This window comes from Corylus avellana, chromosome ca4 (genome assembly GCF_901000735.1).
Source record: "Corylus avellana chromosome ca4, CavTom2PMs-1.0".
Classification (NCBI taxonomy): domain Eukaryota; kingdom Viridiplantae; phylum Streptophyta; class Magnoliopsida; order Fagales; family Betulaceae; genus Corylus; species Corylus avellana.
The window spans coordinates 24,207,924-24,226,475 of NC_081544.1; the positions used below are offsets into that span (position 1 = coordinate 24,207,924).

The 18,552-nt window shown below is 35.0% G+C and overlaps 2 protein-coding genes across 2 annotated transcripts in view; one reads left to right on the plus strand and one right to left on the minus strand.

Annotated features, from left to right (window-relative positions):
• LOC132178257 (protein SIEVE ELEMENT OCCLUSION B-like) overlaps nt 1-17,942 on the minus strand; it is a 20,006-nt gene extending 2,064 nt beyond the window's left edge. Inside the window, exons 1-6 of the mRNA XM_059590706.1 lie at nt 17,804-17,942; nt 17,397-17,489; nt 16,769-17,193; nt 16,532-16,626; nt 16,307-16,437; nt 15,556-16,020 (exon numbers count right to left, since the gene is read on the minus strand). Of these exons, the coding sequence (XP_059446689.1) occupies nt 15,556-16,020; nt 16,307-16,437; nt 16,532-16,626; nt 16,769-17,193; nt 17,397-17,489; nt 17,804-17,941 (1,347 nt within the window). The 5' untranslated portion in view covers nt 17,942. The remainder of the gene's footprint in view (nt 1-15,555; nt 16,021-16,306; nt 16,438-16,531; nt 16,627-16,768; nt 17,194-17,396; nt 17,490-17,803) is intronic.
• On the plus strand, nt 4,121-7,641 carry LOC132179600 (protein SIEVE ELEMENT OCCLUSION B-like). Its single transcript, XM_059592340.1, has 7 exons — nt 4,121-4,294; nt 4,635-4,754; nt 4,933-5,363; nt 5,506-5,600; nt 5,687-5,817; nt 6,473-6,940; nt 7,081-7,641. The coding sequence occupies exons 1-7, from the start codon at nt 4,175-4,177 to the stop codon at nt 7,639-7,641; spliced, it is 1,926 nt and encodes a 641-aa protein (XP_059448323.1). The 5' UTR covers nt 4,121-4,174.
• Nucleotides 17,943-18,552: the final 610 nt, after the last annotated feature.

An 18,552-nucleotide genomic window follows, 5' to 3' on the forward strand; every position in this document is an offset into this window, starting at 1 on the left:
TTTTTTTTTTTAATTTTTTTTTTAATTTAAAATAATATTTTATTATTATTTTTATTAGTGGAATATGTGTCTCATTTGTGGCCATAAGATTTCTAGGAAGAAATCCTAACCATGAACTGGATATTTTTCAGTTCATAATGAACTGGAGAGGATCCTATTCTACCAACAACTAATCAAAGGTTGTTGTGATTAGTAATGAGTAGATAACAAAATAAAATATTACACATAATATTACTTTTATAGGTTTACTGGCCAATTCATAGGTTTGACACCCCAAGAAGGTCTCATTTGGATGGTCTTTTATTAAAAAATAAAAAAAATAAAAAATTGTCTGTTTTCTTCAATTTTATTTTCAACATTTGTTTTTACTAAATGATATTTCAGTTTTTGTGAATTTCTCCGGATTTATCCGATTTAAACTCGCAGTGATTATTTCACTAGTTAGTTTTCTTTCAACAAAATTTTTCGTGGGTGGTTGTTGGAATCAACAAATATTGACTAACTCCATTATTTTTTCTAGTTCTTGGTCATAATTTTGAACAATATATGAATAAAGAAATGTTGCCTATTTGTGCTCTATTGGGTTGAACATACATACACACTCAAAAATCAGTATGATTTTGATTTATGTCACGAGCACTAATGACGTCAATTGTAATTAGCACAACATGATCCTACGGGAGTTATTATTGTAATTTATTTGTTTCTGGCCCACAATTGCTTCAAGTATGTTTTTTGTCCATAGTATAAGACAAAGTATTGGAGTGATAAGAAAGGAAAAGAAAAAAGAAGATTAAAAAAGTTGACGTCTTCGTAATGATGGGTGAAGTAAAAGAGCACGCGGCGTATATCAGGGCCCTGTAATGATATGTAATGAAATTGTTGTATTGAACCTTTTTCATTTAATTTTAATATTTTGGTCTTGTAGCTTTAGTTGGTGGTAGTGTGGGTAGTTTCTGTGGAGTTTCTTTGAAGCGATTGTATGTTGTTTGTTTGTTAGCTTTGTGATGAATACTTGTATGAGGTGTATGTCTTTTATGAGTCTTTTACTTTTCTTTTTTTTTACATGTATATTAGATTCCCTTTTGTGTTTCTTTCTCAGCTAAAGATTTCTCTCAAATTCTGTAGAGGTTGTAAAGATGTTCCACCGTTATGTGAATTGCACTTCTCTTTATAAGAATTTGCAAGCATGTAAATAGCAAATACTAGAAGCATTTGAATAAAAGAGAGATAGTGTTATACCTTTGCTTGATGAGATGAAGTCCTTTATTTTTTTTTCGGACATAGTTTGTGCTCATAGGTGAGGACTCAAATCCTTCAATATATGTAAGATTTGTTGCTCTTAGGGTCCACAATTCAAAGGCAGGCATTGGATTGGGTGGTTTAGTTTGATTGACTTGGCATGAGTTTACTTTTGATTATATACCTTATTATCCAGACATCCCCGACGTGTCATTATTTTGTGTTATTGTTTCCCTCTTTCACTTTTTGTTCCATGATAAGAAGTGAATCCTTGAATCCACTTGTCCTTCCATATGCAATGCTTGCACCAACTTGTTTCAATGGTTTAGCTATCTCTAGCGATTTAACTATAAATAGGCTTGATGTAGTTCCCATAACTACTCTCTAACACCATCTATTATAAGTGATTTTTAAAAAAAAAAAATTAAATAGCGGTGACTTGCCGCTAATTTTTTTTTTTTCATTAATTAAATAGCGGTGACCCCAAAGTCGCCGCTAAAGAGGGATAGCGGCTACCTTACAGTCGCCGCTAATGATGTTTTAAATAGCAGTGACAAAAATGTCGCGATCATTAGCTGCCAGTACTAATCTGACACCGATGCTCAATAGCAGCAACTTTATGGTCGCCGCTATTGATGGGTCAGTAGCGGCGACACACGGCCCATTTCAAACTTTTTTGCGGCAACAAAAAAATGTCATCTCGAGGGGTCATTAATTAGCGGCGACCCTAAAAGTTGCCGCTATTGAGCATCAGTGTTAGATTAGTACTGGTAGCTCAGTAGCGGCCAAGGGTTGCCGCTATTGACAAATAGCCGCGACGTTTTGCTCATTAGCAGCGACTCTAATGACCTAATTTCTTGAGTGTAGGTAGAGTAGCCATATATAGTTGATCGACCCCTCCTGTCATTTTTCTTTTCCTTTTTTTTTTTTTTTTAAAAAAAAAAGAAGTAATCTTTACAAAAATGTAAATATGCTATTTCTTTTGTCAGCAGAACACTAGTGCTGCAGTCTAGAGAAAGAAAGAGGTGGCGTATACGAGCATGGTTTTGTTGTCTCTTGTTCCAAGCATTCTTTGCTTATAGAGAAAGCTCTGCTGGGTAGTGGGCCTAAACTTCTTATTAGCAATAGAAATACTACTGCAGAAAAATAGGAATGAAGATATCTTTTGTGCTATCAATCAATTATATATAAGAATTGGTTCAATAAAACTAATTAATTAAATGCTGGGATTTGGCTTTTTGGTGTTTCCCTTTAATAGATACTGTATCATGGAGTAACTTATGAAGATTCTCATCAAAACTTTACTGCTTTCTATGTTATTTTTATACAAATATTCTTCTCATGATGATTGAAGCAGCTTGCAGTATATATTCTGCACCCCAGGAGTATGGAAAATATGCCTATTTTATTCACTTTAGTCGAGTTTCGCATTATATTCCGATCTCCCTTCTATTATCCCTTTTTAAGTGGTGGGTCGAGCATCATGCGTGTTTCATGCCATTCACAATCTATTTTCATTTGGTAAAATTATTGAATATAGATCTTCATGATTAAGATGACTGGTTTAAGGAATGAAAAAAAGAATTAATCTCCAATAATATAACCCATATATATGTCCAATAAAAGTTTCTTACACCTAACCATCCAATTATTTACTCACAATCTCATGTTCAACTAATAAAAATAAAAATAAAAATTCTACCAGAGAATTCAGCATTGTTTATTATTAAAGAGAGATTATTAGTGTCTAACCGAACACTGTTGCTGTAGTATAGAGAAAGAAGGAGGTTTAATTTGTTATCTCTCAAAGTTCCAAGCATTCTTTGCTTAAAGAGAGATTAAAGTTAAAGTGCCCAGCCAGCCAGCATCTCTTTGGGAACAAAAGTAGTCTCTGCTCAAGAGGAAACACAATCACCCTTTTGACAGGCATGTAGCTGACGTTATTCACATACGTCAAAAAATATTGCAGACGTGAGCAAGGCAGATTCTCTCAGCAAAGTTAGGAAACAAGGAAGAGATATATGTACGAGCTATGTTTCAACCCATTCACGTGCATTCTGCTTCAACACGATTTCTCTTGGATGACTAACCCTTAATTAGGTTTATATAAATTTTGAGTATAACTCACAATTAAAAACCAGCTTATATACACATGGTAAAAATTGTACTTAATGTTGAGAAATAGTCTCACATTGTCTGTGGACAAGATCTTGGATATGTTTATAAGGAATGGACAAACTTCTCTTATTGAACCGGTTTTATGAGATGAATTAGGCCCACGAATTTTTTTCATGGTATCAGAGCCTACCACAGGACAACTGGGAGCCCACACTACTTACCTCGTAACAAGGACCAGAAAAAATATTGGCCTGCACGTGAGGGAGAGTGTTGAAAAATAGTCATACATTGCCTGTGGATAAGATCTTAGGCATGTTTATAAGGAATTGACAACCCTCTCTTATTGAACTAGTTTTATGAGATGAGTTAGGTTCACGAATTTCTTCACTTAACTCATCTGGAACACTCTATGATCGTACAACGGCCCACTCTAAGGACATTGATACGATGGTAGCTAGTTAGCCTTTTTGATACAAGCCCGGAGTAGAACTTACTCTTAAAAACTAGCTTACAATGAGAGTGTGCCCAAAAGCTTATATACACATGGTTAAGATTATTTTTAACACATGTGAGACACACTAGGATAGTAACATGTAATATAGGTTGTGAAATTGGGAAAGCATACCAGCTAGCTCTGATGGCTATAAATAGGGAAGGATACCCCATTGCAGCAACACAAGCCAACTTCTTTTTCTTCTTCCCCGACGAGCCTAAGAGTTTCAATATAATATTACTCAACCCTATGGAAACCACATTGCAGCAAGCCGTGAAGGGTGAGCCCACGAGCCTGTTTAGCCTGTGTGACGACAAGATCATGAATGAAATTTGTGCAACTCATGTCCATGATGATGAAACCTTTGACTCCGAATCTCTTTTCATCATAGCAGGAAACATTCTTAAACGAGCCACCCATATTGCTGATAAGGTTCTTAAGGTATATATGTTTCTATCACTATAAGATGTTTTTTTCTTTCCGTCTTAGTGTCTTTTTTGGATTCACTATTTTCGTAACATTTTCTAGATAAATAAACCTCATGATCAGCCTTGTCCTCTTAGGAATGGCAAAGAGATGAGCATTAAGATTTTATTCTAGATAAGAACAAGTACATGGGAATGGATGAAGTTTTTTTGTTTTATTTTTATTTTTATTTTTTATTTTTTAGTTTAAATTGAGGCAGGAGACAAAGCATTTTTTTTTTCTTTGTTGTTAAATTTCTCCATATGGATCTTTGATTTTTCGAACTCATAATTTTTTATCACTTATTATATTATAGGGTTCTCAGTCACACCAAGAGAACTTGGAGGAAAAGGTGCCCAAAGCCAACTCGGAGGAAAAGGTGCCCAAAGCCAACTTCAAGCCCCCACTATGCACTCTCAATCAACTTTTCGCCGAGGTACGTAATAACAAAGAATAGTATTTTCCCCCAATATCGAATTTTTTTTTTCTTTTCCATTTTTTTTTTTTGTTTTTTTTTTTTTTGTTGTTGTTACATAAATTAGGAATAAGATGAATGTGATCATTTTATAGTTACATTAGCAATTTACATAATACAAATATATGTGCAATGTCAGATGGCATGCCAGGCACCGGGTGATCAGGGAATTGCGTACAAAACAACGAAATCAATACTTACTAAACTTTCAAGCTATTCATGGGAGACCAAGGTTGTGCTGACACTTGCTGCTTTTTCTTTTGAGTACGGGAATTTTTGGCACCTTGCCCAATCATCGGACCAACTCGCCAAATCAGTGGGAATCTTGAAACGAGTACCAGAGGGCCTTCAAAAATACAAGAACTCGATCGATGAACTTAACAAGGTGATCAACGCCACATTGGAAGTCATTGAGTCCATCTTTCAGTTGCAGAGGCTATCGATGATCTATGATACAAAAGATGTACCAGCATTATCATCTGCCAGGGGCCATATCTCAGTGGACGTCTTCTGGGCTACCACAACTATTGTAGCTTGCACGACTCAGATGTGTTGTATTAAAAGTGATGAGTAAGTTGAACACATAATATATTTGTTTATTGGCTAACTTATAGGCCTTCTATATAAATGTGTTGGCAGAAAAAAATAGTTGAACACATAATATATTTGTCTGTTGAATCTAATGCAAATGCTCGTGGTTGCTTGATTTCAGGGAGAAGACACAAAAGTTATCGCCCTTTGCCAACAAAATCAACTCCACCCTAGTCTTTCTAAAGACGCGGATCGAAACTTGCTATAAACAAATAGGTGAATTTTTATTCATAAGGAGCACATCCAATATAATGACTTAAAATATGCAACAATACTGAGAAATTGTTTCTTGTTTACCACAGAGCAAATCAAAGCTTATAAGCAACTCAAGAAAATCATCCGTACACATACCGAAATCATGGAGGTTTTGAAGGAGTTGATTTTTGCCAAGGATAATTTGCAGGAAATTTTTTATGGTTCTACAAAACAACGGGTCAGTTGTATTAGCATACTTTTCAAAAAAGCTTTCTCAATTTTTTAACATATAAAATTGCTTCAATAATGATTAAGACGGTAAATCGGCTGGGTCGATCGTCTCTTTTCCAATCTTGGTCGAAAGATTTGCATTCATCAATGTATACTTGACTATAGTCATGGTTACACCCCATAACAATTTGTTGGCTGGATTTTCCAGCAAGACACACTCCAAGGGCAGTAGATTAAACAAGGGAAACACAAGAGAATAAGAAGAACAACTTGCTGCAGAAATTCTGCAGAAAATGAGCAAAAAGCAAGAGAAAAAACAGGGGAAAAAACAGGGAGAGAAAGAGCTTTTTCTAAAGAGAGCTTCTAGCTCTTTTCCGGTTCTGTTTTTTTTTCTTATGCAGCTACACAATACAAAAGACAAGAGAAACTTTTTACAAAAAGAGTTCTAGAACCACACACGTGGCTTCACAACACACACACACATTTCATCTACTACAAACTAGAGTTTAATAAACACAACCAAAAAGCCCATTAGTTTCTAACACAATTGCATGCAATAGTTGAATATTATGGCAATTCATGATCTAATTAATTATGTGCAATAGCTATATAAAGAAAAATATATATAATTCTTAATTTTCATAATTGTGTTGCACTAACAGGTTAGCATCGAGGTGCTAAGAAAGAATAATGTTCTATTGTTCTTTTCCGGCCTGGACATCTCCACTGATGACATCTTGATTCTAAAGTCAATCGATGATGGAATAAGGACGAAAGATCAGTATAAAATTCTATGGATCCCAATTGTAGAGAAGTGGACCGATGAGCTGAAAATGAAGTTTGAGACATTGCAGTCTAAGATGTCGTGGTACATAGTGCAAACTACTGAACCGATAGTAGGCATAAGGTTTATTAAGGAGGAGTGGAAATTCGAGAATCAGCCTATCCTTGTCGTGATGAACCCACAAGGGCAGGTGGAGCACACGAATGCACTCCACATGATTCGAGCGTGGGGAATGAAGGCCTTCCCTTTCACTAAAAAGTTTGAAGAACAGTCGTTGGTGGTGAAGGAATCGAATTGGTTCGGAGATATAATGGTTGGAATTGATCATCCAAATTTGCAAGAATGGGTAAAGTCATTTTTTTAAAAAAAAATTTAAATGCATATACGTACATTCATAAAACATTAACATGCACACACTTTCTCATTGCAAAATTCATAACGTGCATTCAAATGAAACTTGAGGTTTGACATATCTTGTACATTCAGATCAAAGAGGAGAAGTATGTTTTCTTCTATGGAGGCAAGGACAACGAGTGGATCCAACAATTTGTCAGGAAAGCAACTTCCCTAGCAAATAATAAGGAAACAAATATTTCCATAAATTTTCTTTGCTTAGAAAATGGTAAGAAAGGGGAGAATGACGTCAGGATCCGAGGGCAATTCTGGAGCAAAATAGAAAGCCTTTTCTTCTCCGCCAAGACTTACAAAGAGACCGAACAGAACACTGTAATGCGAGAAATCCAAAAGTTGCTTTCCTTCAAGAATGAGAGTGGATGGGCTATACTGAGCAAAGGGTCTAAAGTGGTGGTCAGTGATATTGGAACGAAAATTTCCAAGGCCTTGGATGACTTTGAAAAAGAGAAGGGGAATGTGCGTGATATGGGCTTTGACACTTTTTTCAAAACCAAGCTTGATCAAGGGGATCACCCTTGCTGCAGTGTTGACATCCCATTCATTGCTGGAAATATTCCTAATCAAATGAAGTGCCATCATTGTCTCCGTGTCATGGAGACCTATCTCAGTTTCAAGTGTTGCCACATTAATTGACGGTGCTATGAACGCACTGCATTAGTTGGAAACCTCTCTCTATATATCTACTAATTAATATATATCTCTACCAATAAATGGCGTCTGTACTAAGTTGTAATAAATATCACTAGTAGTATGATGAAGTTGGTGTGTAATATATATATACTACAATAAAAGCACATCTTGATTGCGTTTGAAGTCTGTTTTTATACATGACACTCTTGCTAATTGTTAAGGATGACTACCATAACCACTGGTCTTCAGTTTTTTTTTTTTTTTTTTGATCTTGTTGTACTATTTGCTACAAGTAGGAATGTGTATGGGTTTTGCCAAGCTGGTTGAACATCATGCGAGCTGAAAATGCTGGTTCGAGTATGGCTCGAACCAATCGTTCTCAAGTACTTTCTGGGCAAGAAACGAGACTTCTCCTCCAAGCCAGGCTGCCAAGGGAGGAGACCAGCACCTCCTTGCCTCCCTTCTCCTCCCCCTTCAATTCCTTAATTAGTGACCTATTTGCTCGCAAAACTAGCCTCCTAGAGCGTCGGGAAGAAGTGGAGACGTGAGATAAGTCCGAGATTGACGTTCTCTGTCAATTCCTAAGCCATAGTTGTGTTCTTTCCATCAGTTTTCTCAAGGTAAAACTTACAAATTTTGCATATCCAAAGTTTTCTTCTAAAATCATTCTTGAATATATTGTTTGATTGTTTGAATGATGTAGATTAATTGAGATGAATCATTTTAAAAATAATATATGCTCTATATATACAATGGTTTTCGAAGAAAATAGTTTATATTTTACATGATTCTTATGTTTGATTTTTTCTAAATAAAAGTTATGATCTTAGCTGACATGTTTGTGATTTTATGCATTCAATCAACGTTTTAAATAAACACACCCGCGTACACTCAGCACTAATTTATTTTATGATTGCATGTATTGATTTGTAGGGTGGGCACAGGTCAAATGAGGTCGGGTATTGGGAATTTTTGGTACCCGCCCCATAGCTTGCAGGTATTAAAAATGAGACCCACAACCCGGCTATAATAAACAATATCGGCGGGTTTTGGGTTTTGAAGGCTGGGCGGGGCGGGGTGGGGCAGGTGATGCGGGTTTGTGCAGTTGACACGGGTTTGGAACCCAAGAGAGCTACAAACGAGACTGCTAGAGAGAGAGGGAGAGGGAGAGAGCCGCAGGAGAAAGAGAGAGGGAGAGAGGCGCTGATGAGAAGGAGGCGCAAAGGAGAAGGAAGAAGAAGAAGAAAAAAGAGAGAGGTGCTGGCAACGGAGTGCATTATAATTCCTTCAATCCCTACGAGTCTTATCTCTACTCTTTCTCAAGTGTTTCAATGAGAGAATATAGATGTTCAGTTTATGTGGAGTTCATGCTGGTCTTTTAATTACTTCGTAGTACAAGTCTGGATTGTGAGTTTATTTAAGAGGAAGTAATTAATGGAATAAAGTACTGGAGCAGAGAAATATTTTGTGGCATTAAATTAGCATAAATATTTTAAAGTATATTTCAGCAAAAAAAAAAACTTTTACATCACGGAGATAATGTTATTTACAAATTAATGGCTTTAAAATTACATGTTACGATGTATATAGTACGTTTCTAAACAAGCTTTCTTTAACATTATAATTTGACAGAAAGTTTAACCCAAGTTAATTATTGGAAACCTAGAAGGTCTAAACAAAATTATTCAGAGTATAATCTTGTATCCCAAAGATATGCACAATGAATTCAATGATGTAAGTTAAATATCAAATTTTAAATCAAAAGAGAGGTTCGAACATCATATGAGTTTTCTGGCAGAAAAAAATAGCTATTAAAACAATAAAATAAGAAAAATTTAAAATTCTCTATACCGATCTTGTCAAACAATACATTGGGATGAAGAAAGAAAATTTCCTAAAATTAATAAATAAAGTCCTTTGTCTTTCTGATATTTTAGGAAAGAGAAATAATTGGTGTCAATATTTCTCCCATCTCATCTTATAAATCAACAATTGATTTATGGACTTATGTAAACTCTACACAAGTCAAAGGTAGATTATACAAATCTAATGGTTGATGTATAGAATTTATAGGAGAATATGTGAGAAATATAGACAAATTATTGACACTAATCATTTCTCATTACGAAATGAGCTTTTAAATTTGGAATTGCAAAATATATATATATATATAACCGGTTTTATGAGATGAGTTAGTCCCACAAATTTTTTTATGATATCAAAACCTACTACAAGATAAATGGGGCCTACACCACTTATCTCGTGACAAGGACGAGGAAAAATACTAGCATGCACGTGATGGAGGGTATTGAGGAATAATCTCACATTGCATGTGGACAAAACCTTACGCATATTTATAAAGAATAGGCAACCCCTCTCCCATGGAACTGGTTTTATGAGATGAGTTAGGCCTAAGAATTTCTGCATGGTATACTGCATATTAAATCACCACTTTTCCCATAAGTATAAGCTAATAGGAACAGATAAATTTAATCACTTAATCATTACTTTAAAACTCCCCCCTTATATATGTGCTCAAACTCCCTTTTAATAAGTAAAGCTCAACACATGAAATATTTAATTTAAATGGGGAGTGATTTGAAGGAATCAAGATTCAATCCTATGATCTTTTGCTTTGACATCATGTTAAATTACCACGTATCCCAAAAAGCTTAAGTGGATATGAAGAGATAAATTTAATCACTTAAGTATTAATTTAACACTCTCTCTCACGTATGGGCTCAAACTCCCTTTTAATAGGTGAGGCCAACACATGAAATATTTAATTTAAATGGAGAATGATTTGACGGAGTCAAAGTTTGATGTAGATCAGAATGCTTGGGATTACATGAGGAAGACCCAAGCAGATGTAAGTGTGAAGGCGCCCAGAGGATTCATGCCAAGGAGGGTCATGACAAGATCACAAATGCATGCGGACGCTGAAACCTGTCCGAACGAGGGAAGCAGTCGTCCAGACGTGAGTGAACCCGAGAGCCTGGTCCAGAGCTTGTTTGACGTACATCCGGACGAGTCCAAACCTAAGAGCCTCGTCTGAAGTTCTCCCCCGAAACTCGTCTAGACCCCTATGTTATTTTATTGCTTTATTTCCCTTCCCGTCCGGACGGCGTTATGTCCCGTTCGGACAGCCACTGCTATTTATTGTGTTTAGGTTTAGGACTCTTGGGGGCCATAAATACATGCTTATAATCTTGAGAACGTAGCTATTGATTTTTATTCAGTTTTCTTCAATAGGAATACTCAGAGTTGAGTTTCTTCATAATTTTCCTTCAAACCCTAGATAGCATGTAGTGTTTAGAGAAGAATTCTTTGATTTGTTGATAATCTCACAATCTTAGGAATATTTATCCCTTCTACTTGCTGTATTTCTAGCCTATCACGATTCTACGTTGCATCAAGGTTCGATTCATAATCTTTGGCTTTGATACTATGTGAAACTACGACTTATCCCAAAAGCTTAAACTGATATAAAGAGATAAATTTAATCACTTAATCATTACTTTAACATTATCTAGTAAGGAATCTAAAATGAAGAAAATAATCACCTTCTAAATAACAAGCTCAGTCGGATGGAGAGTCAAAGAAAAATGGGGTAACTTCACTTTATCCCTGAAATAACGCGCCTTTTGCAAATACCCCTCTAATGTTTAATACCTCTCACTTTGGTGTATCGATCTTTTAATTTTTTTTTCCAATTACCCTCATTCTATTAGAAATTGGAGTTAAATCAAACGGTAGAATGAGTAAAAAGACCTTTATACCCTTGAAATTTTAAAAAATTTCAAATTTACCCATATTTTTTAATAAAAAATTATTATTATCATTATTATATATATTTTTTATAAAAAAAAAAAAAATGTGACCCATGGTTGGTCACCAAGTGACCCTCCGGTTGGGTTCACTGAGTGACCCAACGGTGTGGGTCAGCAAGTGACCGTCCGGTGGCTCACTTGGTGACCCACGGCGGTGGGTCACATTGGCGACCCACGGCGGTGGTCACCAGGTGACCCAACGTAGGGTCACTTGTGACCCACACCATGGGTCACCTAGTGACCCTCCTTTGGGGTCACTTATGACCCACTGTGGGTCACTTTTTTTTCTTTTTTTTTTTAATAATAATAATAATATGAAATGTGGGTCACAAGGCAGGTGGGTTAGATCTACCGATGAACCCATGGGTCAGGAATTTTTCTTAAAAAAAATATTTTTAATAAAAGAAAGGCATTTTAAGAATTTCACATCCTTCCGTTAGGATTTAACAAAAAATCCTAACGGAGGGGGGGAGGGTTTGAAATGAAACAAACATTTGATACACCAAAATTAGAGGTTTTAATCATTCGATAGATGTTTGCAAAAGGCGTGTCATTTCAGGGGGTAAAGTAAAGTTACCCCAAGAAAAATTCTTTATCAGGTATGTTACTTAAAAGCAACATAGGAATAAGAATTTGCTTAAGAAAGAATGGCTCATTCCTTAGACCTTATTTATTGAGAATCATCAATTAATAAGTTGATGGTAGCAGGTGGTAAAAGGTTGACTATGTTATTGAAGTTCCAATTGATTGCATGTGCAGTGCAGATCAAATTAAAAAAAAAAAAAAAAAAAAAAAAAAAAAAAAAAAAAGCTGAAGACTTGCTTGAAAATATGGTAACAAGAAAAAATCTTAACTTTCCATACAATTTAAAATTAGTAGCAGATAACATATATAGAAGCCTTACGTTAGCTTGATTATAGCCAAAGCCCTATTTCTTTACCCTTACTAGACGACAGAAATTCAACAATCTCATTAATCAGCTAGAAGAATGAAGAAAAAGTATGCGAGAAGCTTTATGGGTCACTTGTAAAAAGCAAGAGATAATATGCCATATTGCAACAATAATTAAGACTTTACTTTAATCATAGCTAAAGTAACTATCTATTTTATACAACAAAAATCTAACACCAATGATAGTGGTTCAATGTTTTAAAATAAATTTTCATGAAGTTGGACACTGTTAGAGTATATCATGGAGTTCAAAAATAATAGTTATTGTTTAAGACTATTATTGACTTACAGTTGAAATATATCACTGAGTCACACTTGAAAACTATCACTAAGTTATAGTTGAATAATTAAAGACTATCATGTAACTAACCTAGTTAGAGTAGAAGTCTATTTGTATCCAATATGATTCTCGTATAAATAGGAGCATGCTATATTGTAAATATCACTAAGAGAAATAAATATTTAATTCAACCTAAGGGTTTTTTTTTTTTTTTTTTTTTTTTGAAACGTCAACCTAAGGGTTTTATCTTGTGGACATAGCTCATAGAAATTGCTGGAAAATCCAAGATTTTTTATTATGGGTTGGCAGAATAAAATTTATTATTATGTGTTCCTTTTTTTTTTTTTTAATAGTGACATTTGAATAGTAAAACACATCAAATTAGTAATATTTTTCAAATGTCCCTAATTTTAAAAATATTGACCCTCGAAGTTTGCATTTATAACAATCATCCACACTCAAAAACTTAAAAATTGCTCTTCAAATTAGTAATATTTTTCAAATGTCCCTAATTTTAAAAATATTGATGCTCGAAGTTTATATTTATAACAACCATCCACACTAAAAAACTTTAAAATTTCTCCTCTTTCGCGAGCACACATTTTTTGAAAAAAAAAAATGATGGGTGGCTGCCGGTTCCAAATTGGTAGCCACCCTTGAGGGAGGGGGTGGCCTTTCAAGGGCAGATCTGGGGTGGCTCGCGGGCCATCTGTGAGGCCTTTGGGCCACCCCCACCCCCAACGAGGCGTGGCTGCTGGTCTCTATTTTTTTTTAATTTATTTTATTTATAAAAAAAAATTAATTAATTTATATATATATATATATGGGATTTTTTTAAAAAAAGATTAAGGACATTTAAAGTACAAAACGTCCCATTTTAAAAGGGGACATGGGACCAGTAACACATCCCCTTATAGAAGAGAACGTGTATTGTTCACACATTCCCTTTTTAAAAAGGACGTGTTAGTGAAAATGTCTCCTTCTAGGGACATTTTTACTATTTAAACGTTCCTAATTTAATTCTAGTCACTTCGTTTAGAACATTTGTAAAATGTCATTATTTGAGCGTCTCTAAGTTTTTTTGTCGTGCCAGCAAAAAAATAGGGCTATAATTGAGGTGAGGTGAGCATGTTCAAACTCGGCTTGGCAAATTTGCAATGAATTCAAGCTCAGCTTGAGCTCGGATTGTTTCTTTCTCAAGGGATTCGAACTCGGCTCGAATTTGATAAGTATTTATAAAATAAATGAGCAGGATCTCTTTTTTTTTTCTTTTTCTTTTTAATTTTTTTTTAAAATGCAATTAAACAAGGCCAAAATGTATACACAAATTAAAATTCAATCTAATAGCAAATTTCAAAACTTTTTTTTACCAGTCAAATCAAAATTGATAACAAATTTCATTCATCGTTGAACATTTTTTTGCAGAAACTAACTTTAAACTAATTGATAGATTTGAAAATCTTATAAAAGTACAACTATAAATAAACATAAGGGAAATTCTAGGTGTTGTTCTAGTGTTTTTCTGGTGTCCTCCAAACTGTGATATGGCTTTTAAAATCACCAATAGATTAAAAGTCAATAATAATAATCTCAAATTCAACGTGATTTTAAAAGCCGTATCACAGTTGGGAGGACACAAGAAGAACACTAGAAGAGCACCTAGCATTGCCTTATAATGTGAAAAATACAAAGCAGTCCAGGCAAATAGGCTAGCTAATCTCACCATTCATAAAGTCACAACTTACAACCCATCATATATATATATATAGCCGAAACCCTTCCAAGAAGTGCCTTAAAATTGCACATGTGGTGTAAACTTTTGAAGGCTAAACCGGGTTTTTAAGGCATAAATTTTGAACCAATTTTTTAAGAGTGAACCGGTCATTAAATTAGCTTAATTAAGAGTATTTAATTATATTTCAATAATTTTTCTTATATGTGATTTCATTAAGTTCGAAAATTTAATGTACTATATTATTTTCTCAAAATTTATTACTCTACAAAACTATATAAAGACAACTTTTAAAATTTAAAAACATACAACATTCAACCATACAAGTCATAAGAAATATATTTCTTAGAAGCCGTCTCTCGGTCCTTCTCAGAAAACAGTTTTGAGAGGAGGAGAGAGCATATCTGCTCCCTCCCCCTCTCTCCTTCCCTTTCTACTCCCCACTCCTACGTACCCTCTCCCTCCTCTTCTGGTTTTTTTTGTATTTTTTTTTAATTTTGTAGGTGTTCTCCAACCAAATCAGCCCTTGATTTTATTAGGAATATTTCTGGCAATGAATGGGATGTCAACACTGCAGCTTGGCTTTGAAAAAAGCTTCAAAGCCAAAATCACGCACATGCCCCTTCTCTATTTCGATTTCATCCAAGACCTTGGAAATTTTCTTTCCAATATCACTGACCACCACTTTAGACCCTTTGCTCAGTATGGCCCATCCACTTTCATTCTTGAAGGAAAGCAACTTTTCGATTTCTCGTACTACAGTGTCCTGGTTGGTCTCTTTGTTAGTCTTGGCGGAAACGAAAAGGCTTTCTATTTTTTTCCAGAAATGCCCTCGGTCATTCACCCCTTTCTTACCCTTTTCTAAGCAAAGAAAATTTATGGAAAGATTTGACTCCTTATTATTTGCTAGGGAAGTTGCTTTCTTGCCAAATTGTTGGATCCACTCCATGCTCTTGCCTCCATAGAAGAAAACATACTTCTCCTCTTTGATCTGAATGTACAAGATATGTCAAACCTCAAGTTTCATTTGAATGCACATTATGAATTTTGTAATGAGAAAGTGTGTGCATGTAAATGTATTTATGAATGTATATGCATTTAAATTTTTTTAAAAATGACTTTACCCATTCTTGCAAATTTGGATGATCAATTCCAACCACTATATCTCCGAACCAATTCGATTCCTTCACCACAGACTGTTCTTCAAACTTTTTAGTGAAAGGGAAGGCCTTCATTCCCCACGCTCGAATCATGTGGAGTGCATTCGTGTGCTCCACCTGCCCTTGTGGGTTCATCACCACGAGAATAGGCTGATTCTCGAATTTCCACTCCTCCTTAATAAACCTTATTCCTACTATCGGTTCAGTACTTTGCACTATGTACCACGACATCTTAGACTGCAATGCCTCAAACTTCTTTTCCAGCTCATTGGTCCACTTCTCCACAATTGGGATCCATAGAATTTTATATTGATCTTTCTTCCTTATTCCATCATCGATTGGCTTTAGAATCGAGATGTCATCGGTGGAGATGTCCAGGCTGGAAAAGAACAATAGAACATTATTGTTTCTCAGGACCTCAATGCTAACCTGTTAGTGCAGCACGATTAAGAAAATTAACTATTAGATATATTTTTCTTTAGATCATGAATTACCATAAAATTCAAATATTGCATTCAATTCGATGGGGTGGAAGTGGGGTTGGTAACCATCAAACCATGACTATAGTCAAGTATACATTGACGAATGCAAATCTTTCGAACAAGCATGGAAAAGAGAAGACCCAGCCAATTTTCCGTCTTAATCTTTATTGAAGCAATTTTATATGTTCAAAAATTGAGAAAGCTTTTTTAAAAAGTATGCTAATAGAGCTGACCCGTTTTTTTGTAGAACCATCAAAAATTTCCTGCAAATTATCCTTGGCAAAAATCAACTCCTTCAAAACCTCCATGATTTCGGTATGTGTTAGGATGCTTTTCTTCCGTTGCCTATAAGTTTTCAGTTGCTCTGCGGTCAAGAAAGAAACAATTTCTCAGTATTGTTGCCTATTTTAAGTCATTATAATTTATATTGGATGTGCTCCTTATGAATAAAAATTCACCTATTTGTTCATAGCAAGTTTTTATCCGAATCTTTAGAAAGTTTAGGGTGGAGTTGATTTTTTCGGCAAAGGGTGATAATTCTTGTGTCTTCTCCCTGAAATCAAGCAACCACGAGCATTTGCATGAGATTCAACAGACAAAAATATTATGTGTTCAACTATTTTATTCTACCAACACATTTATATAGAAGGCCTATAAATTAGCCAAGAAACAAATATATTATGTGTTCAACTTACTCATGACTGGTAATACAACAAATCTGAGTCGTGCAAGCTATAATAGTTATGGTAGCCCAGAAGACATCCACTGAGATATGGCCCCTGGCAGATGATAATGCTGGTACATCTTTTGTATCATAGATAGATAGCCTCTTGAACTCAAAGATGGACTCAATGACTTCCAATGTGACTTTGATCACCTTGTTAAGTTCATCAATCGAGTTCTTGTATTTTTTAAGGCCTTCTGGTACTTGTTTCAAGATTCCCACTGATTTGGCGAGTTGGTCCGATGATTGGGCAAGGAGCCAAAAATTCCCGTACTCAAAAGAAAAAGCAGCAAGTGTTATCACAACCTTGGCATCCCATGAATAGCTTGAAAGTTTAGTAAGTATTGATTTCGTTGTTTTGTACGCAATTCCCTCACATGGTGCCTTGCATGCCATCTGATATTGCACATATATTTGTATTACGTAAAATGCAAATATACGTAAAATGCATGCCATCTGATATTGCACATATATTTGTATGACGTAAAATGCTAATGTAACTATAAAATGATCACATTCATCTTATTCCTAATTTATGCAACAACCAAAAAAAAAGAAAAAAAAGATCGATATTGGGGGAAAATGATATTTGTTATTACCTCGGCAAAAAGTTGATTGATTGTGCATAGTGGGGGCTTGAAGTTGGCTTTGGGTACCTTTTCCTCCAAGTTCTCTTGGTGTGACTGAGAACCCTATAATATACAAGTGATAAAAAATTATGAGTTCGAAAAATCAAAGATCGACCATATGTAGAAATTTAACCAAAATAAAAAAATAAAAATAACATAAAATAAAATAAAAAGAACTTCATGCATTCCCATGTACTTGTTCTTATCTAGAATAAAAATTGCTAAATCTGAATGCTCATCTCTTTGCCATTGTCAGGAGGACAAGGCTGATCATGAGGTTTATTTATCTAGAAAATGTTACGAAAATAGTGAATCAAAAAAAAAAAACACTAGGACGGAAAGAAAAAAACATCTTATAGTGATAGAAACATATATACCTTAAGAACCTTATCAGCAATATGGGTGGCTCGTTTAAGAATGTTTCCTGCTATGATGAAAAGAGATTCGGAGTCAAAGGTTTCATCATCATGGACATGAGTTGCACAAATTTCATTCATGATCTTGTCGTCACACATGCTAAACGGGCTCGTTTGGAATGTGGTTGCCATAGGGTTGAGTAATATTATATTGAAACTCTTAGCTTCGTCGGGGAAGAAGAAAAGGAAGTTGGCTTGTGTTGCTGCAATGGGGTATCCTGCCCTATTTATAGCCATCAGAGCTAGCTGGTATGCTTTCCCAATTTCACAACCTTATTACTATCAGAGTGTCCCACGTGTTAAAAATAATCTTAATGTTAACTATGTGTATACAAGTTCTTGAGCATACTCTCCTTGTAAACTAATTTTTAAGAGTAAGCTCTACTCAAGGTTTGTATCATTTAATATTAGAGTTAAACATTAAGTCAAGTTTAAGTTACGGAGGGGGCGACCTATAAGTTAAATTAAAATATTGATAGGTGAGTCGAGTAGACAAAAAACAAAAAGGCTAGCTACAATCATATCTGTAACAATCTCATATCATATAGCGGAAAAACTGTAATTATCAATACAAAAATACTGTTAAAATACTTTTCTTTATACAAAAATACCCAAAGCTATGTCGTACAAGGCATTTATACAAATCTATCCGACAGTCTAAATTCTAGACAAAACTTAACCAACTTGGAATCTCTGTACATCTCAATATG

Excerpts from the sequence above, each read along its gene's own strand:
- LOC132179600 (XM_059592340.1), top strand. The coding sequence starts at position 4,175 with ATGAATGAAATTTGTGCAACTCATGTCCATGATGATGAAACCTTTGAC. Across the intron at positions 4,755-4,932 it reads TCAATCAACTTTTCGCCGAG|ATGGCATGCCAGGCACCGGG; the intron begins GTACGTAATAAC and ends GTGCAATGTCAG. Across the intron at positions 5,818-6,472 it reads ATGGTTCTACAAAACAACGG|GTTAGCATCGAGGTGCTAAG; the intron begins GTCAGTTGTATT and ends TTGCACTAACAG.